Source organism: Periplaneta americana, chromosome 12, assembly GCF_040183065.1.
Source record: "Periplaneta americana isolate PAMFEO1 chromosome 12, P.americana_PAMFEO1_priV1, whole genome shotgun sequence".
Taxonomy (NCBI): domain Eukaryota; kingdom Metazoa; phylum Arthropoda; class Insecta; order Blattodea; family Blattidae; genus Periplaneta; species Periplaneta americana.
In genome coordinates this window covers 83,160,517-83,178,727 of record NC_091128.1, presented here as the reverse complement: position 1 = coordinate 83,178,727, position 18,211 = coordinate 83,160,517, and the positions used below count along the sequence as shown (strand labels likewise).

The window sequence follows — 18,211 nt, the reverse complement described above, 5'->3', positions numbered from 1 at the left end:
TAGACACACCTTTGACTACTGTAGTAGCCTGTAAGTGTATTTTTAATTAAGGATCACGTTCTTCACCGGTGTGGAGTAGCATGTCTTACTGTGAAACGAGCGGGCCAGGATTCAAATGCTGGTTGGGGTTTCTCCGGGGTTTTCCCTCAATCAAATGAAGCAGAATTGCTGAGTAACTTTCGGCGTTAAACCTCGGACTCATTTCGCGTCATTAAATTCAACTTCATCTATATTAGCCTATATTTCAATAGTTTCAGGTCGACCGAAGATGTAGCTGATGTAGTACCAAGATTTGCACACAGATGACATCTATCTGAGGAAGCTGTTGGAAATCTATTCACACAGCCGGTTTTGGTCCAGGTATTATCCTACCTTGACAGAAGAGGAGGCAGCTTCAGTAAAATAATGCATGAAGTTACACAATACCAACTTGTCATATATATTTCTAACAAGACGATGCAATTAAATGCTTTGTAAACTTTATGGGTTAGTTCAGGTAAACACTGAGCTGGTCTATCTTCTTCCATAATGTTCTTTTTTCTTCATGAAAAGGTCTTGAAAAAATAGTATTTTATAATATTATGCATATTTTCAACTTAAAATTCACTTTCTAGTTGTTAAGTAGTTTGTAAATGTAAGGAAATTCTAAAGATTAATATTCAATTAACATACACTAAAGTTTAAAATCGCAATTCCAATATTATATTTACGGGATGAAAATTTGACGTCTGAATTATTTAATTCTGAAAAAATAAATATACATATAATATTATTTTGTCTCATTTCTGTAACTAAGAGATTACATTTAGAGTTAATGTACTACTACTTACAGTATGTTATTCAAGAATTCTAACAAGACAATTTTACACATGATTTAGCGTGCAACCAATACGATGCTCCTTGCAAAATTCATCTACGTGTATAATGTCGATTGTTCGAGATTTCACCAACACGAATATAATTGGCCAGTAATGGAAAGTGAAAGGAAATTTGTATGTTTAGAAAAATCAGAAAAATTCATTAACTGAAAATCTCCTACAAAATAAAACAAATAATTAAGTTCAATAATAAGACATTTTAATTCTGTGAAAATGCTATTTAACCAACTGGGTAAAAAACTTTGACTTTTGAACGTTATCAACAAGTATTAGATTGCCAATATATTACATTAGTACATTTTGTGCCTATTTTGATCTTATCTTCTTACTTGTACTTCTTTCCTCCCCTCTCTTATATTTTTGCATACATATTTAAAGTAATAAATAGTATTAAACTATTTTTTTTAATTTGAGTACCAAGAACTGTTAAACAAGTTAAACATTATCTACTGAATCTCAGTGAAAATGTGAAAATGAATATAAAACTATGGTGTGAGATTTGTTTCTCTTTGCACTATATTATAAATAGAGAACCATCCAACGTTCAGGAGCTACATATCTGCTTTATCACTAGATCGGCAGGGAAAGAAATACATATGCATTGAATTCGTTGTTACCAATTTCGGCTCTCAGGTTATTGTTCTCGACTAATACAAAGTTGAGAGGAAATTTACACTCCAGAATGGAATTTAAAGAGACGAAAAATGGAAATTTTCTCATAAGTATTTACCATCACTTCATTCGACCCAAGTAGCTGGGCGGCCTTCCAACGTTAATAAGTGATCGCGCGCGGGTTTTTTAAATGTGGTTAGTGTGTCGTATTATAAAAAATATATAAATATATAAATTCGAGGAATACGATACGTGCATTACTTACCCCAGCTGAGCTGGGGTAGATGGGGATGAATGCACGCCACTGCTACACATTCTGTAAAGCAACAGTGAGCATTAGTCCTGTGAAATATAGCGAAAGACGTGACTGTTACTGCACTTGAAAGGAAGAAATTTAAATCTGTCAACAGTACTGTGCCTTATATTCAGAAAAAGTTCAATAACCCAGCGGTGTTAAATCACACTGGGCCATATTCATAAACATTCTTAGCGCGGGCTTCCGGTGGATGATCAGCGAACTAACGTTTTTCGTATTCATAAACCAGTGTTAGCGATGTGATATGATATGAATCCTGTACAAGTAACCAGTCGATAGTCGGGGCTAGTTTAGCACACTCGTAGCGCGGGCTAGCGAAATGTCTATGAATAGCACCCATTATCTCGGGTGCCAGTTAATATCACCACCACGCGAAAACTACTGAACTTCTCCCTCAAAAGGTCGACTATTTCGTGAGGAGTAAGAGACGTGGCGCCATCTTCCTGAAACCAAACTTTTCTGAGATCCATATCTTCAAATTGAGGCCAAAAATAATCTCTTATTAGCCCGGTATCTTACACACATCGTACACTGCACGGAATGCTTAATGATTTCTACGCGTTGTGGATTGGTGTAACGTTCCATAATTATTAATTTGTAACCATGGGAAACAAATATGACTGCTATTAGCTTAATAAACACGGCAGCTGTTACATGTTAAAAGTACTCTTATTGGAAGACCCTTTACGAACTACAAAGATAGGTACAGTAGTGGCAAAAAAAACCCGAACCGATCCTTGTAGCTGATTTCAGAACCTTGTTCACTCCAGAGCACAATAGACTGATAACTAAGACTTTCGTGGTTCGAATCCTGCCTGGAGAGGAAACTTTTATTTCTTCCTTATTCAAATTTATTCCCAATACTTTTCGATTGCTGGTAAAATTCATTTTCTGGGAATAATAAGTTAATTAAGTAGTAAAATACCGCTGCAATCGAAAAGTATTGGAAATAAATTTGAATAAGGAACAAAAAAAAGTTTCCTTCCCAGGCAGGATTCGAACCACGAAAGTCTTAGTTACCAGTCTATCGTGCTCTGGAGTGAACAAGGCTCTGAAATCAGCTAAAAGGGTCGGTCCGGTTTTTTTTGACACACTGTACATGAAATGACTTGGGCCTATTATGCACCAAAGCAAGAAGATTATTTTGCAGATTGCACACAAAAGCATTATAATTATTTATAATCCTAAGAAGAAGATTTGGCTTCATTTATAAGTTACAGGTTTTATTATTTTTTTATTTGGCTATTTAACGACGCTGTACAACTGCTAGGATTTTTTTGCGTCGATGGGATTGGTAATAGTGAGAGTATTTGGCGAGATGAGGCCGAGAATTAGCCATAGGTTACGTGGCATTTGCCTTACGGTTGGCGAAACCTCGAAAAAAACTCAACCAGGTAATCAGCCCAAGCGGCAATCGAACCCACGCCCGAACGCAACTCCGCGGATCGGCATCCATGTTTTAAGTAGAGTATGTGAATACTACTGATATTATAAGAGACGTTTCGTAACACTCATTCTTTCCCTGAATACTCACCTACTTAAACCAAAGAGCCTTGAAGTTTTGTGACTACAATGCTACATCTACTATGCAAACTGAAACTTAAATATTTCACTCCGAGTAAATAGGCTATAAATATAAGAAAGAAGATTATTTGGACTTTCAGAACGAGAAGCATATACGTAAGGAATAACCAGTTCAATCGGTTATCAATAGGCCCATTGTCGGTTGATAGAATCGATTGTGGGGAAGATTGATTGTAGTTGCTAAGACAAAATATGTTTCTATTCTTATCTTGGATTTTGGCCGCTAATCCCAATGTACAGTTGTCAAAAGAAAAAGTGGCCGCTCTCGAGACACAAAGTTCCCTTCGGGTATCTCCGCTACAATTCGGAGACAGGTGATGTTACATGTTGTTGGATCACGTGGCCTGATATCTACAGTCAGAAGGAAAGTTTCTCCGTGTTAATCTGTAGCGTAATGGTAGCGTTTCGGGCAAGTGTTCGTAAGGTCGTGCATTCGAGCACAACCTAGTGCTTTTTATGTTTTTTTAGGAGAGAGAGAAAATATAATTGTTTCTGTTTCTTTTATGACTGTTTTAGTAATTAACATCAAATTCATGAATGTATTATGCCATGACTGTGTCATTATTTATTATGACATTATGGCTGCAAATGGAAAGAAAGATTCTATTCTCAACAAAAATATCTTTCGTGGCATAAACAAAACAAACTTACAGGCGCCTGCCTTAAAAAATTAAAAGTTAAAAAAAAAACTACGATTCAATATTTAGTCCATCTTCCTCCCATCTCGATCACATCTTGCAGTCGAGTGGGCATGTAATCGACTAGTGTTTTCAAATACCGAATGTTCTCAGTCACGGCATCCCAGGGACCATGGACGAGCTTCCACAAATCATCAGGGTGTCTTGGAGGGGGATTGGGCCAATTTTTCCGCATATGCTTCTTTACTTGTTCCCGCATATTCTCTAAAGGGTTCAAGTCCGGAGAGCGACGAGGCCAGTCTATCAATTCAATATCCTGTCTCCTCGCAAACTAGTCCCGAATCAATTGAGATGTGTGGACTGGATGATTATCCTGCTGAAATTGAAGAATTCAAACACGACACAGATACTCTACCACTGCGGGCACGCATGGTAGCGTGTATGTGGTCGAATCGGGTACCAGGAGGACGATATACAAGAGTGGGTCCTTCCTTTGTACTAGAAAAGGTGACTTCATCAGAAAATATTACTCTTTTCCAATCCCGATCAACATTTCCCACAGCAAAGACTAAACGCTCCTCTATATGCTCTTCCTTATGAACTTCCCTAGGAATGTCACGTCGAGATCTCAAATTGGAGGCCCTTAAACGATTTCTCACGGTCTGGTCGTGGCCAGGGAAATTAACAACTGCCTTCAAAGTAGCAGCGGTATGAAAGGGATTCCTTTCAACCTCTGCCACTAATCTGGCGTCCTGTTGTGGTGTTGAAATTTTCCTTCTACCACTCCCAGATTTTCGGCCAAAAATTGCCGAGCGTTGATAATTTTGCACCCATCTCCGGGCTGTCCTTTCTGAAACGTTGAAACGCCTACCTGCCTCGGATGCCGAAAAACCAAGATGAACCACAGCCCGTATTATACTTTCATTCGTTCCTGCACCTCTTTGTGGAGCCATGTCAGTCAAAGTCGCAGGCAGAAATGGCATCGTGTTTCCTCAGAGAATTAGCCTCTACCTAGGTCTTAAAATAACAGCAAAACATTCATTATACTAAAAATATATATTCAATTAGGAAATAATAATATAAATACTTTTTAGAGTCGTATTAATAACTATATAATTTTCAAACATAAAGTCCACAGAGTTAAGAAGAATATAATTATTTTATAATCTCGACCTCAGTGTCGTAATTTGTTTTCGAAAAATCTGTATTCAACTGTATCCACGCAATACGTCCTTAATCATTGCTGCTGTTAACACTGCTGCTGTTGCAGTTGGTATTACAACTACAAATATTGTCATAAACGTAACCTTTTTATATCATTATTAAATATTCAGAATATAATTGAAATGAATGTTCAGTTGTAGTGTTTCTGACAATGCGCTGAATTACGTTAATACCAGGTAAATGACATAGCTCAGTCGGAAGAATGTAGGAACGTCGGACGTCGCGAAATTCGGAATTGAAATGTCAACGTATCAGGCTCAAATCCTCGTGACACCTTTCCAATTTATTATGTTACAGGATAGTATAATGTAATAATATAACAGTATAAGAAGAAAAAACTAACACTCGTATAGGCAGCTGTATTGTTCTAAACCTAACATTAAATTTATATTACTTATATCGCTAACGAACGATAACAGAATATAAATGATAATTTTAATATTATTTATATCGCTAACGAACGATAACAGAATACAAATGATAATTTGAATATTATTTATATCGCTAATGAACGATAACAGAATACAAATGATAATTTGAATATTATTCACGTCGCTAAAGAACGATAACAGAATATACCAAATTATAACTTGAATATTGCATATATCGCTAAAGGAACGATAAAATATAAATAACTTGAATACTATTCATATCGTTAAAGAACGATAACAGAATATAAATGATAATTTGAATATTATGTATATTGCTAATGAACGATAACAGAATATAACAAATTATAACTTGAATATTATATATGTATATATATATATATCGCTAAAGGAACGATAAAATATAAATAACTTGAATATTATTCATATCGGTAAAGAACGATAACAGAATATAAATGATAATTTGAATAATAAATTTTTATATCGCTATAGAACGATTAAAAAATAAAATGAAAACTTGAACAAGGCCCGAACTCACAACCTTTAAATCAGGGCTGGACATCGGGAGCGGAACCAGTCTCTAAACGGGGACGCTTAATATTCATCAGTCACTGAATCAACGCTGCGCGGTGTTCGGCGGGGAAGAAAGGGGATGAAGAGAAATCATATGGCTCCCCGTGAGAGAGTAGAATCCGCTCTTGCTGCCCAGCCCTGCTTTAAATCATTAAGCGAGCTCTCTACCGCTGGTCTACGAGGCGCAGATATGGAATGAGTCCATAGTTCCGGAACTGCTTCTAAAAGCACATGTATCGTGTAACATCGCCGTGACCCGAAGTGGACTTAGAAAATATTCGCTGTTCACGAGTGCGGCCACTTTTTTTTTTTTTTTTTTTTTTTTTTTTTTTTTTTTTTTTTTTTTTGACAACTGTACCTATGACAAGCAGATTTCGCGTACTGTTTGGTTCCTTGTAGTATTAAGACCGAAGACCACACTGGCAAATGTGGTGGTAAGCTACTTGTGCTTTGATTAGATTCTCTACCTTCCATTATAGCGTCACTCCTGTTCTGCAATTAACTGAATTATTCACGTTCACGCAAACTTAAACTAAGAAGCTTGGAACCACCGAGCGTCTAATTTTAGGTCGTTACGGTTGAGTTGACGAGAATGTGTTATGAATGGCCACGTTTAATTAAATGGTTCCTAGCTTTCATGTCAACGATATGTTTACGTTTGAGCTCGCACAATGAATGGGACCTTTCAGTTGCAGAATTTGAACTCGTACTCAAGGATGAACCACTTACAGAGACTCTAGTCCATCTGCCCAACAGCAATGCATTATTGCCGACCAGGCGGGGTCCGGCAGCGGCGAAATATTGAGTGTCTCCAGCGAAGCGCCAGAATTTTGAGGTATGAAATTATTGCATTGAAAGCTTGGATGCCAGTCACTAGGAAGTTATTGGGACCAGAGTACTGACCGACAGATGTTTCTATTTTGGGTCGCAACCAAGTGCACAGTACAGTCACTTCTGAATATGTATAATCTCTGTCAATATGTGTTGCATCTACATGTAAATATGTTTTAGAAAAATATATTTTTCAATTCCAGTTTGTAAAGAAATAAAAAGTGACAGATTTGAGGAAATCCCTATGATTTCGCGTAACTTCTATACAATATATAGGAATTAGGGTACTGGATTTAAGATAAATAAGTACAATTTTCTGGAGATTTAAGTGTATCTAATAAACAGAATAGATCAGATCGTGCGGTAGTATAGCAGTTAAGATGTAACGCTGCAAAGGCGGAAGGACGTGGGTTCAATTCCCGATGTGTCATGAATCTTCTCTAATGATTTAATTCCTCCCGGCCGCACTATTGCCATGGGGTTTACTCAATCTCTAACAAATGAGTACCAGGGGCATTTTATTGGGGGTTAAGGTGGCGGGAACGTAAGACTGACATCCCTACTGACATTAATGCTTACTGTAAAAGGCGGGAAGCCTCTGGGTCGATCTGGCCTGCAGTGGGGTTGACCTTAGCTATAATTTTTATAATAAATGAAATGAAATAAGCTATGAATAACATTAACCCTCTAATAATAATAATAATAATAATAATAATAATAATCAACAAACGATCAGGGTAAACACGGAAATTTTACTTGAAGCAAGTAAAGCGATAGGTTTGGAAGTAAATCCCGAAAAGACTATGTAGGTATATGATGTCTCGTGACCAGAATATAGTACGAAATGGAAATATAAAAATTTGAGATTTATCCTTCGAAGAGGTGGAAATAGTCAAATATTTTGGAGCAACAGTAATAAATATAACTGACACTCGGGAGGAAATTAAACGCAGAATAAATATGGGAAATGCCTGTTATTATTCGGTTGAGAAGCTTTTGTCATCTAGTCTGCTGTCAAAAAATCTGAAAGTTAGAATTTATAAAACAGTTATATTACCGGTTGTTCTGTATGGTTGTGAAACTTGGACTCTCACTTTGAGAGAGGAACAGAGATTAAGGGTGTTTGAAAATAAGGTTCTTAGGAAAATATTTGGGGCTAAGAGGGATGAAGTTACAGGCGAATGGAGAAAGTTACACAATGCAGAATTGCACGCATTGTATTCTTCACCCGACATAATTAGGAACATTAAATTCAGACGTTTGAGATGGGCAGGGAATGTAGCACGCATGGGTGAATCCAGAAATGCATATAGAGTGTTAGTTGGGAGACCGGAGGGAAATAGACCTTTGGGGAGGCCGAGACGTAAATGGGAAGATAATATTAAAATGGATTTGAGGAAGATGGGCTATGACAGAGAGTGGATTAATCTTGCATAGGATAGGGACCGATGGCGGACTTATGTGAGGGCGGCAATGAACCTTCGGGTTCCTTAGAAGCCATTTGTAAGTAGTAGTAATAATAATAATAATAATAATAATAATAATAATAATGATAATAGTAATAATAACAATAATAATGCATCTAACAGAATTTACTATTAAAAGGACAAGTGAAGAATTGTTTTTGAGCCACAGACAATTAACAATTAGCCTAACTGTATAGAGGCACTTGAGAATATCCCGGAATATCGTTATTTCTCCATCTGTACATGATTATGTCACGTTCTATAGTTTTGTCCTCTCTTCTGTTTCGTTTCCATATCAAATCACAACTGATAATATTATCTTTCAAACATATATTTCAACTCCCACAAATTATAATGATGTACTAATAATAAACTCTTCCAAGTAGATTATATGTATACATGCAGACTCTCTTTGTTTATAAAAATGGACTCGTTCACATTGTTACTATGTTTATCCAATATAACGTAAACATTTCCGTAGCGATCAAAGTGTTATTTATTTCCACAAAAGCCTTTGTTTTTTTCTATTATTAATGTAGATCGAATATAGATGTTATATAACAAAAATGAAAGTTCTAAGAAATCAAGACCTTTAAATGATATTTCTTCCTCATGTCTCTAATAATCTTTCATTTACTCTCGAAATTTAACTGACAATTCAATCGCTTTGCTAAGTCTCTTTTTTGCACTTCTAAAATGTCTTTGTTAACGGGCGTTCAAAACGTTTCTTAATATTTCAGGTCTTCCTGTATGAAATTATACAAGGTTTTTGAAAACGCATAGACCTAATTGCAATTAATATTGAACTGGAGGATTTTGGACAAAAATCTCAAACACGTAAAACTCTGTACATGTATTTAGAAATTAATATTTTTATGGAAATTAAATGGTTTTATACTGTTGTTGTGCGAGTTATGACGTCATCGGGAACATTTTTAAATTACATCCTATAGGTTTTCTTAATACCATCTGAAAGAACATTTTTTTTTGTACTCAAGCATTATAATCAATCTTATCGTCAGTGAAAATGTGCATAATATGCCACATTATTTTACCAGAGCCGTAAAATATTATCATGCCAACTAAAACGTCACGATTTCTAATATGATGGCATATTATTGTGCTATAAAGTTAACATTATGAAACGATTTGCATGCTATAATATTCAATACCGGTACGTCATAGCATCTCTTTCCTCATAGGCCATAATATCAAACTACCCATCATTACAAATCTAATGTTATTTCTTTATTAATTGTTCTATAATGATGTCGTACAAAAAATACCGTATGAAACTCGTTTATAATGTTATACAGTTATTGCACTCGTCAAAATTAGAAGACTCGCGAACTGACTCGTGCCATAAAGTATAATAACCTTGTTTCATAATATACTATTCTATAATATTTAATTCGTTTTATACAGAAGCAGTAAGGTTATGGTTACTATGGTATCAATTTAATTTTTAATACATTCTGTTATAGTCTGTCCGCTCTTAGTTTGGATCAAAATTTAAACATGAATCACGTGTCATTGACCGCAAGACATTCTAATCAAAGAGAAGTAGTGGACAATCTAAAACCACGTATAGATGGGGGGGGGGAACTGATTGACCTGGTGTTTGGAGGTTTAATTTTTGGCGATTGGACACAATTTCTTTGTTTACATTAGAGCTCATTCTAAGGATGAACGGAATTTAGTATTTGTGTTATGAAAGCAATTTTATTGATGAAATCAACATAAAACAAGATGTCCTTATCAGAAAATGAGAAATGAGATTCTGATGATGACAGAATTTGGTGACACAGAACGACACAACAAGTATGCACACTTTTTAACGAAACTTATGGAAATCGGCCACCTACTCGTATTTTTTAGTCAATTGTAAGTAAAATAGAAGCGAAATACAGAGAACATGGAAATGCCAGATAAATAAAAAGAGAGCAAAATATTGTTTCATTTTGATTTCGTCAGTAAAACTATTTTCATAACATAATGACTAACAAAATGTATCTTCAATTAAATTGTAACCACGCTTCTGTATAAAACAAATTTATTGCACAGCAATAGAAAAATATGCTCTTTCAGTTGATAGACTGTTAAAAAAATCATAAGATGCAATTTAAAAAAAGTTTTTGATGACGTCATAAGTCGCATAACAAAAATATTTTGTTTCCATAAAAATATTTCTTTCTGAATACAAGATTTGAAGTGCTGGGCTTTTGTTCCAAATCTCCTCATTGAATTTTAATTGCAATTATGCGTTTACTTGGAAAGAACTTTTTATGTAATTAGAGAAAGGAGCAAGTCAAGGTAGTGATTTGTCCCGAATAATGTTTAACTATATAAAATACTAAATTTTCCAGCTCTAGGTACGTAATGCAGTGTAATGAAGGAGGAAAGGAACTGGCCACCCTACCCCATTATCTCCTGGCCTAGTTACCTCATAAGTGGTGCCTTGTTGGTATCACTTGTGAGGTTCAGACCTGTCTTCGGACAGTTGACTAAACAACAAACAGGAGACATTGTTGTATAAATCACACAATTTAAAAACATTAACACTGGTTCTAGCACACAATTGAAAGCGATTTTAACACTGACTGTACTGAATGAATGTAATGTAAAACCAGATACTTGATTAGTTTTCTCAAAATTATGGTCGAGTGCCGTTTGGAATGTGAATACAAGGCCAGTAGGGCTCGCACAATGGACTGCAACGTAAAAAATCAATCAACGAGGAAGAAAGGAGGGATTGTAAGCTGAAAGATAGGACTATACGAGTGCTCGTCCTTACAAACGCTCTTGAACATTTATGTGAGCTCCTAGTCTAAAGACCACTTGTATCACTTCGTTCACACGTCCCACTTAAGTTACCGGTACATAAGTAAATTTCGCTCGGCGAAAAGCTGAAAAAGAACAAACTAGCAAGGAGTTAAATAACTGGGCAATATTAAGCATAGGCAGCGACTAGCACGCATCCCACAACAGCCCACGTCTTGTCCTTGGACCGAAGGAGGAAAGAAGCACCGACAAAGCCGTCTCACTAGCGCCGGAGATGGAAGAAGTACCGCCAATGCCAAGGCTCCATTGGCAGCGTTCTTTTAGGATTCATCCCGATATTTGTCTGTGGCAATGCCTATAAATACTCTGTTTTATTTTAGCTACACCCTTTACATCCTCCCGCACATTAGACTAGTTGGGCCAAAAACAGATTAAAAGACATAAAAGGAAGAACCACACCGATAAAATTGACTAGTGGAGTTTATTTTGAACAGAGACAAATGAGTCTACCAGTCTACGTGTCTTCGTAAAGCGTTATGGCGTAGCTTTGACGCACGATCGTGGGATGTTCGTACGGATGGCAATACGAAAACGGTGTGACGTCATGTACTCATGTGCTGCCTTTGTGGGAGCTGGTACCACTACACGAAGTTCCGACGTGTGTAAGTCAAATGTTTGACTGTAAAAACCAAAACGATGTTTGTCTTGTATGATACACGAAGTGAAACATTGCATTGCAGTTTCCAGTTGCTACTGCAGTAGTAAAAAGGTTTGTCTGAATATGAATTATGGAGAGGCTGTAGAATTATACTATGGAGAACGGAAGTACTTCGAAAAACCGTCACTTATCAAAAATGCCATTCTCACTCACTGAAATTCAACTCCCGTCTCAATGTTGAAAGAGGTTTGCTTACCTAAAGCCAAGTAGACAAATGTGTTTGATACGGTCTGTATAACATAAGTGGCATTATCACACCATATTTATAATTCATCGTTGAGTTCAGATCTAGGAAAGTAATTGTACAGGTGTCAAGAAAAGTGGTCGCACTAGTGAACAGCGAATATTTTCTAAGTCCACTTCAAATAACGGTGATGTTACATGATGCATGCGCTTATAAAAGCAGTTTCGGAACTAAGATGTTTAAGCAGGAGTCATTCACATCTGCGTCTCGTAGAGCAGCGGTAGTGTGTTCGCTTAATGATTCGAAGGTTGTGAGTTTGAGCCTTGTTTAAGTTATCTTTTTATTTTGTTGTCGTTCTTTAGCGAAATAAATAATATTCAAGTTATCATTTATTTTCTGTCATTGTTTTCAGTGATATAAATAATATTCAAGTTATTATTTATATTCTGTTATCGTTTTTAGCGTTACAAATAATATTCAAGTTATCATTTTATTTTGTTACCCTTCTTTAGAGATATAAATAATATTTACGTTATCCTGTTATCGTTTTTAGTGATATGAATACTATTCAAGGTATCATTTATACTCTATTATCGTTTTTTAGAGTTATAAATAATATTGAAGTTATAACTGAAGGGCTTGGAGTAACATAATGACAAGCCACACTCCAATTTCACGGGAAAGCAACTCTTAAATTAAAAACTATAACAATTAATAAGCCTGATTTTTAAATTATAGTGTAAGATGGCATGACCTATTGCACATTGAAAAGTCTATAATACATTTTGTCACAGGAAATTACTGTGATTATTGTAAAATATTCATAGAGAAGTTAAATTCAAATGTGGCTTGATATTATGTTGTCCCATGCTGTTCAATTAATTTGTTATCATTCTTTAGCGATATAAATAATATTCAAGTTATCATTTTATTTTGTTATCGTTCTTTAGCGATATAAATATAATATTCAAGTTATCATTTATACTCTGTTATTGTTCTTTAGCGTTATAAATAATATTCAAGTTATCATTTTATTTTGTTATCATTCTTTAGCGATATAAATAATATTAAAGTTATCATTTGTATTCTGTTATCGTTCTTTAGCTATATAAGCAATATAAATTTAATGTTAGATTTAAAACAATACAGTTGCATAATACTTGTGTTAGTTTTTTCTTCTTATATTATTACTTTATACTATCCTGTAACACAGAAAATGAAAATGAGTGACGAGGATTTGAACCCGAGATGTTGACATCTAAATTCCGACGTTCTTCCGATTGAACTACGAGGGCACAAGTAAAGAGACATATGCGGAAAAATTTGCCCAATCCTCCTAAAAGACGTCCTGATGATTTGTGGAAACTCGTCAGGATGCCTGGGATGCTGAGGCTGAGAAATGAAAAGACTAGTCGATTCCGTGTCAATTCAACTGCAAGATGAGATCAAGATGGGAGGAAGATTGACTAAATATTGAATCGTGGCTTTATGTTTTGTTTTTTGAACTTTTAATTGTTTGACTTTTCTAAGGTAGACGCCAGTAAGTTTGTTTTGTTTATGCCACGAAAGATATTTTTGTTGAGAATATAATCTTTCTTTCTTTCCATTTTCAGCCATAATGTTATAATAAATAATGATAATAAAGTTATGGCATAATACTTTCATGAAATTGATCTTAATTACTAAAACAGTCATAAAAGAGACAGGGCCAATTATATTTTCTCTCTCTATTAGAAACAAAAAAAAAAAAAAAAAAAACATAAAAAGCACTAGGCTGTGTTTGAACGCACGACCTCACTAATACCAACCCGAAACCCTACCATTACGATATAATGTTATAATGTCACTATTCAGTAACACGAAGAATACTTTAATTGTAACTGTACATATCAGGAAACGTGGTCGAACAATATGTAACATCGCCAGTCTCCGAATTGTAGGGGAGACATCCGAAGGTAACTTAGTTTCTAGAGAGCGGCCACTTTTTCTTTTAACAGCTGTACTTATTCTTCTCTACGAAAAATTGATGCGAAGGTGGAGAGGAGATGAAACAACGGTTTGCATTTTGGCTCCTTGTCAATTCCACATGTGGAGGAGTTAATGGGGAAGTTATTCATATAAATACACACGTGCAAGTATTCTATCTTCAGATTTGTAAATAAACATGAACCCAATACATGTAGTGACGGTGATTAAAAAATTTTGAACTATTAAATTAATACGAGATTCTTGCTACACTGCGCACTGTAAAGGTGTCATATGCAAGATGCATATGAGAGGAAAAAATATTATTATGCTATCTTAATCTGGGTATTTAAAGAAATTCATATACTGTACCGTTATTTACCACATAAACCCCTTCTTCGAGTAAATTACGCATTAAGATTTGTCACTCATCATCAGTTCATCACCATCATCAGCCAGTGTTTCTGAATCTTTTTGATAAGGCTGCCTTTTCTTCATTTTACTTCAGTGCTGTTTCATATTCTAAGATATAGAGTAGGACAGTGACTCTCAACCTACTTGTTATTAGTATTAGAGTCCTGATCTGGCACCATGCGATTACTATCTCTCCGGTAAACTGCAAGAATCCCTTCGTGGAACAAGATTTGAAGATGACGACTCCCTCGTGCACGCTGCTAGGCTCAGACATGTTGGTCCAGACTTTTAACGTGCAGGTATACAGGCCCTCGTTCCAAGGTGGCGTAAGGCAGTTGAAAAGGACGGGGATTATGTGGAAAAGTGGCATTTTGTTCCTAAAGGAAGTATCTACATTCTGTGAAATAGCAAAGCTGTATGATAAAAATGTAATTTTTAAATACATGTTGTGCATTATTTTTGGAGTCACCCTCATAGTATTTAAATAAAATTGTTAATCATGAAAATAATTAAAGAATAATATATTAAGCAAATGTGGCTTTCAGATATAGATTGCTGTGAAGATGATTGGAATAATTATTTTAAGGGAAAAATTGTTCCGGGGCTGGGTATCGAACCTGGGACCTTCGGCTGAGAGCGCCAACGCTCTACCGACTGAGCTACCCAGGAACCTGAGCGCGCCAACGCTCTACCGAGAACTTGAATATTTTGTTCCCACCCACCTTTAAGAAAGGAGATGAGTGAAACTTTGGTTAATTTTTCGATAGAGAAACCCAGTTTTCGATTTTTGCAGAAAGAAATAATTATTGAAATTTTATTTATATGTTACACAATTTTATCAACAATAATCTCACTATAAGTTTTGATTTATCTAAAGAAAATCAAAATTCGAGTAGGATTTAATTGACTATTACACGATTAGAAGAAAATATATAAAGATTAGAAGAAATAAAGTACTCTAACACAATAAAATATTAATTGACTTACTGAAATTCTATTTCACTAATGTTGTTTTCACCAAACATTTGAACGGAGCCGCCATTTTCAGTTGATTGTCTATGCTGTAAACAAATGACGATCGCAAAGCATGGTTTATAGTACCCAAAGAATTTGCAGTTTGAAATGTTGGCAAACAAAGCAACAAATTCTAGGGTAGTAATAAAACAAACAAATGCTAGGGAAGTGATAAAATTGTAGCGATAAACAGCGATGATTGGTTGAAACACGCCCTTTCGTACCGTTTTATAGGTCAAAAGTAGGGCTAGTATGAGTTAGTAAAAGTGTAATAGTCAGTCAAAAATATGAGAAAAAAAAGAAGAGAATTACGGATAATATATGGCATATATTATTATCATTATTATTATTACTATTATTTTCTTTTTGTGTTTGTGCTTTTTACTTTCTTTTATAATTCCTTCGTTTTTCAACTTAACGAATAAGCATAATGACATCCAACTTGTGTTACGACATTCAGATTTTAAAAAGACCAAAGTTGCCGTAGCTAACCGTATTATTTGTCCAATGGTCTAATATTTCTGTTCCCAGATATAGTAGTGGTAGTGGCAGTGATGAACGAAAAGAAGAGGAGGAAGGGGCATGTAGAAAAATATAATTAACACTTTCGAACACAAACTTATCGAATAATGCGACTGTTCGAGATGTTTATATTTGGAAGGAATTAAATCTATAAATTCATAAATTATGAGATTTTAACCCGAATAAGACTATCTTCTATGAGTGCCGATAGTTTTCCGTAATTTAATTGAGCTTATCGAATGTTATTGTCATGATAATTACTTCGAGACCGGAGTTCGAGAAATAATTATGTAATGACAACAAACATGAGTTTAAAAAGCTAAATTAAATTACCTGAGGGTAACTATTATCACGAATTGTATTCGGCAAGATAATCCCAGTGAGAACAACTGTAATTCTTAACTAAACATTCGAGGTTATAGTAAGATCCAGAAAAATAATCGAATCGAAAAAGAGATGATAGGAATAAAAACAACTGAAAATTTGAGGTTATAACAACACTTCATTTTGAATAATTTTATCATTATTTATCAATAATTTTGAACATGTTTAATTTTATTGGAAACCATTTTAAATTTTATTGTGAGCTATTCTGTGTCGCAGGGCAAACCCAAAATATTGGGTCAGACCAATAAATAAATAAATTAATTGTGCAATTATTGTAATTCATTACTGTTACATGTTGAGACTGTGAGTCTGACGTAATCGTTGGATTATGATACATCGAAGCAGAGACGATACAAATAAAACAAATGAAAGTAGGAGGAAAAAACTAACTCTTATTAATTTTGAGCAGAATGCTTTTAATTATCAGTGTAATTCGGTTTCATTGGTCAATCTAGCGTCAATGATCTCGTTCATTATCGGATTAATTATTAATTGTCGAAAGTTCAATTCATTCGATTACTGTGATGTACAGTTTCCCTGGAAAAGGATGAGACGATTGAATATTCCTAAGTCTCAGATGTAAGACACTGCGCATGATCGGAGACCAGAGCACCGATACACAAGATAACGAATATTGAGTTACTTAAATTCAGGCTATTTGGTTTGTTACTAGCATCGTTCCGAAATTCAATTAAAAAACTGCAAAAAATATGATAATATTACGTAAATAAAAGATAAATATATACATAAATCGTGTAGTTAAATCGACAATGGACCTTCATGACTAGATAGACATTCCGCACAGAAAGGAAAGCTTTCATGTCGTTTCCATAGCTCAGACGGTAAGACTTCTGCGTGTTGTGTAGAAGAGTGCGAGTTCGATTCTTAGTCTACACAACAATTTTTTTTGTCTAAATAACGTTGAAATAGTTAAGTCACGTTGAAATATAGTTTTACAAAGTCCTGAGATTAAGTGTTAATGATCGCAAACAATACAAAATTACAAGTTATAATATTATAAATGTTAATCTAATGAATGCATTTATACACACACATATATATACAATGTAAATGCATATATATTAAAAACTAACAATTAAAATGAAATTTAAAAAAATTGTAATAATAGACAAACTTTTACAAAGGTTTAGAGTCCTTAGGCTATGTCATTTGTTGAGTAATTATTACAATAACTTATTAATAGCTTTTCCATATGTGTAAGAAATGCACTCGCAAAAAACAATTTTTGTTAAAAGTATGGCTTTGGATTATTTCATTCTCACCCCTGCAGTTAATTTTAACTATTTTATCTACGTGTTTGCATTCAATTTTATTCATGTTATGATTGAATGTATAAGCACTGTTGCAGTTATTGACTAATTACATATATTAATAATAATTATTAAATACATCTGTTAAGTAACCAATTGCAGTATATTTTGCAAAATCTTGAATGTTTAAGTTGTCAATAATATTTCTGTACTATATACTATAATACGTTAAAAGAATTTGCAATAGATTTGGGATCCTCTACTTTATAATCATTGGTTTTAATGAAAAAATATTTTCTTTCTTAGGATATCTACAAGTTTAAATTTAATAATATTACGAATAGGTTTAATTGCATTATCTGAATTTTGTACTTTTCTACTCAAATATATTCTATTTCCCTCTTTCATAATTTTTGATAAATTACACTGTACTTCTTGCAGTAT

General features: G+C 34.6%; 1 protein-coding gene across 5 annotated transcripts in view; it reads right to left on the bottom strand.

Annotated features, from left to right (window-relative positions):
- Positions 1-18,211, bottom strand: part of AMPdeam (AMP deaminase) — a 343,486-nt gene that overhangs the window by 225,101 nt on the left and 100,174 nt on the right. For 2 of the 5 annotated variants that reach the window (XM_069841641.1, XM_069841646.1), the window contains exon 2: positions 1,756-1,806. The exons of the other annotated variants lie outside the window; for them this stretch is intronic. In XM_069841641.1, coding sequence (XP_069697742.1) covers positions 1,756-1,806 — 51 coding nt within the window. The remainder of the gene's footprint in view (positions 1-1,755; positions 1,807-18,211) is intronic. 5 annotated transcript variants of the gene reach the window in all.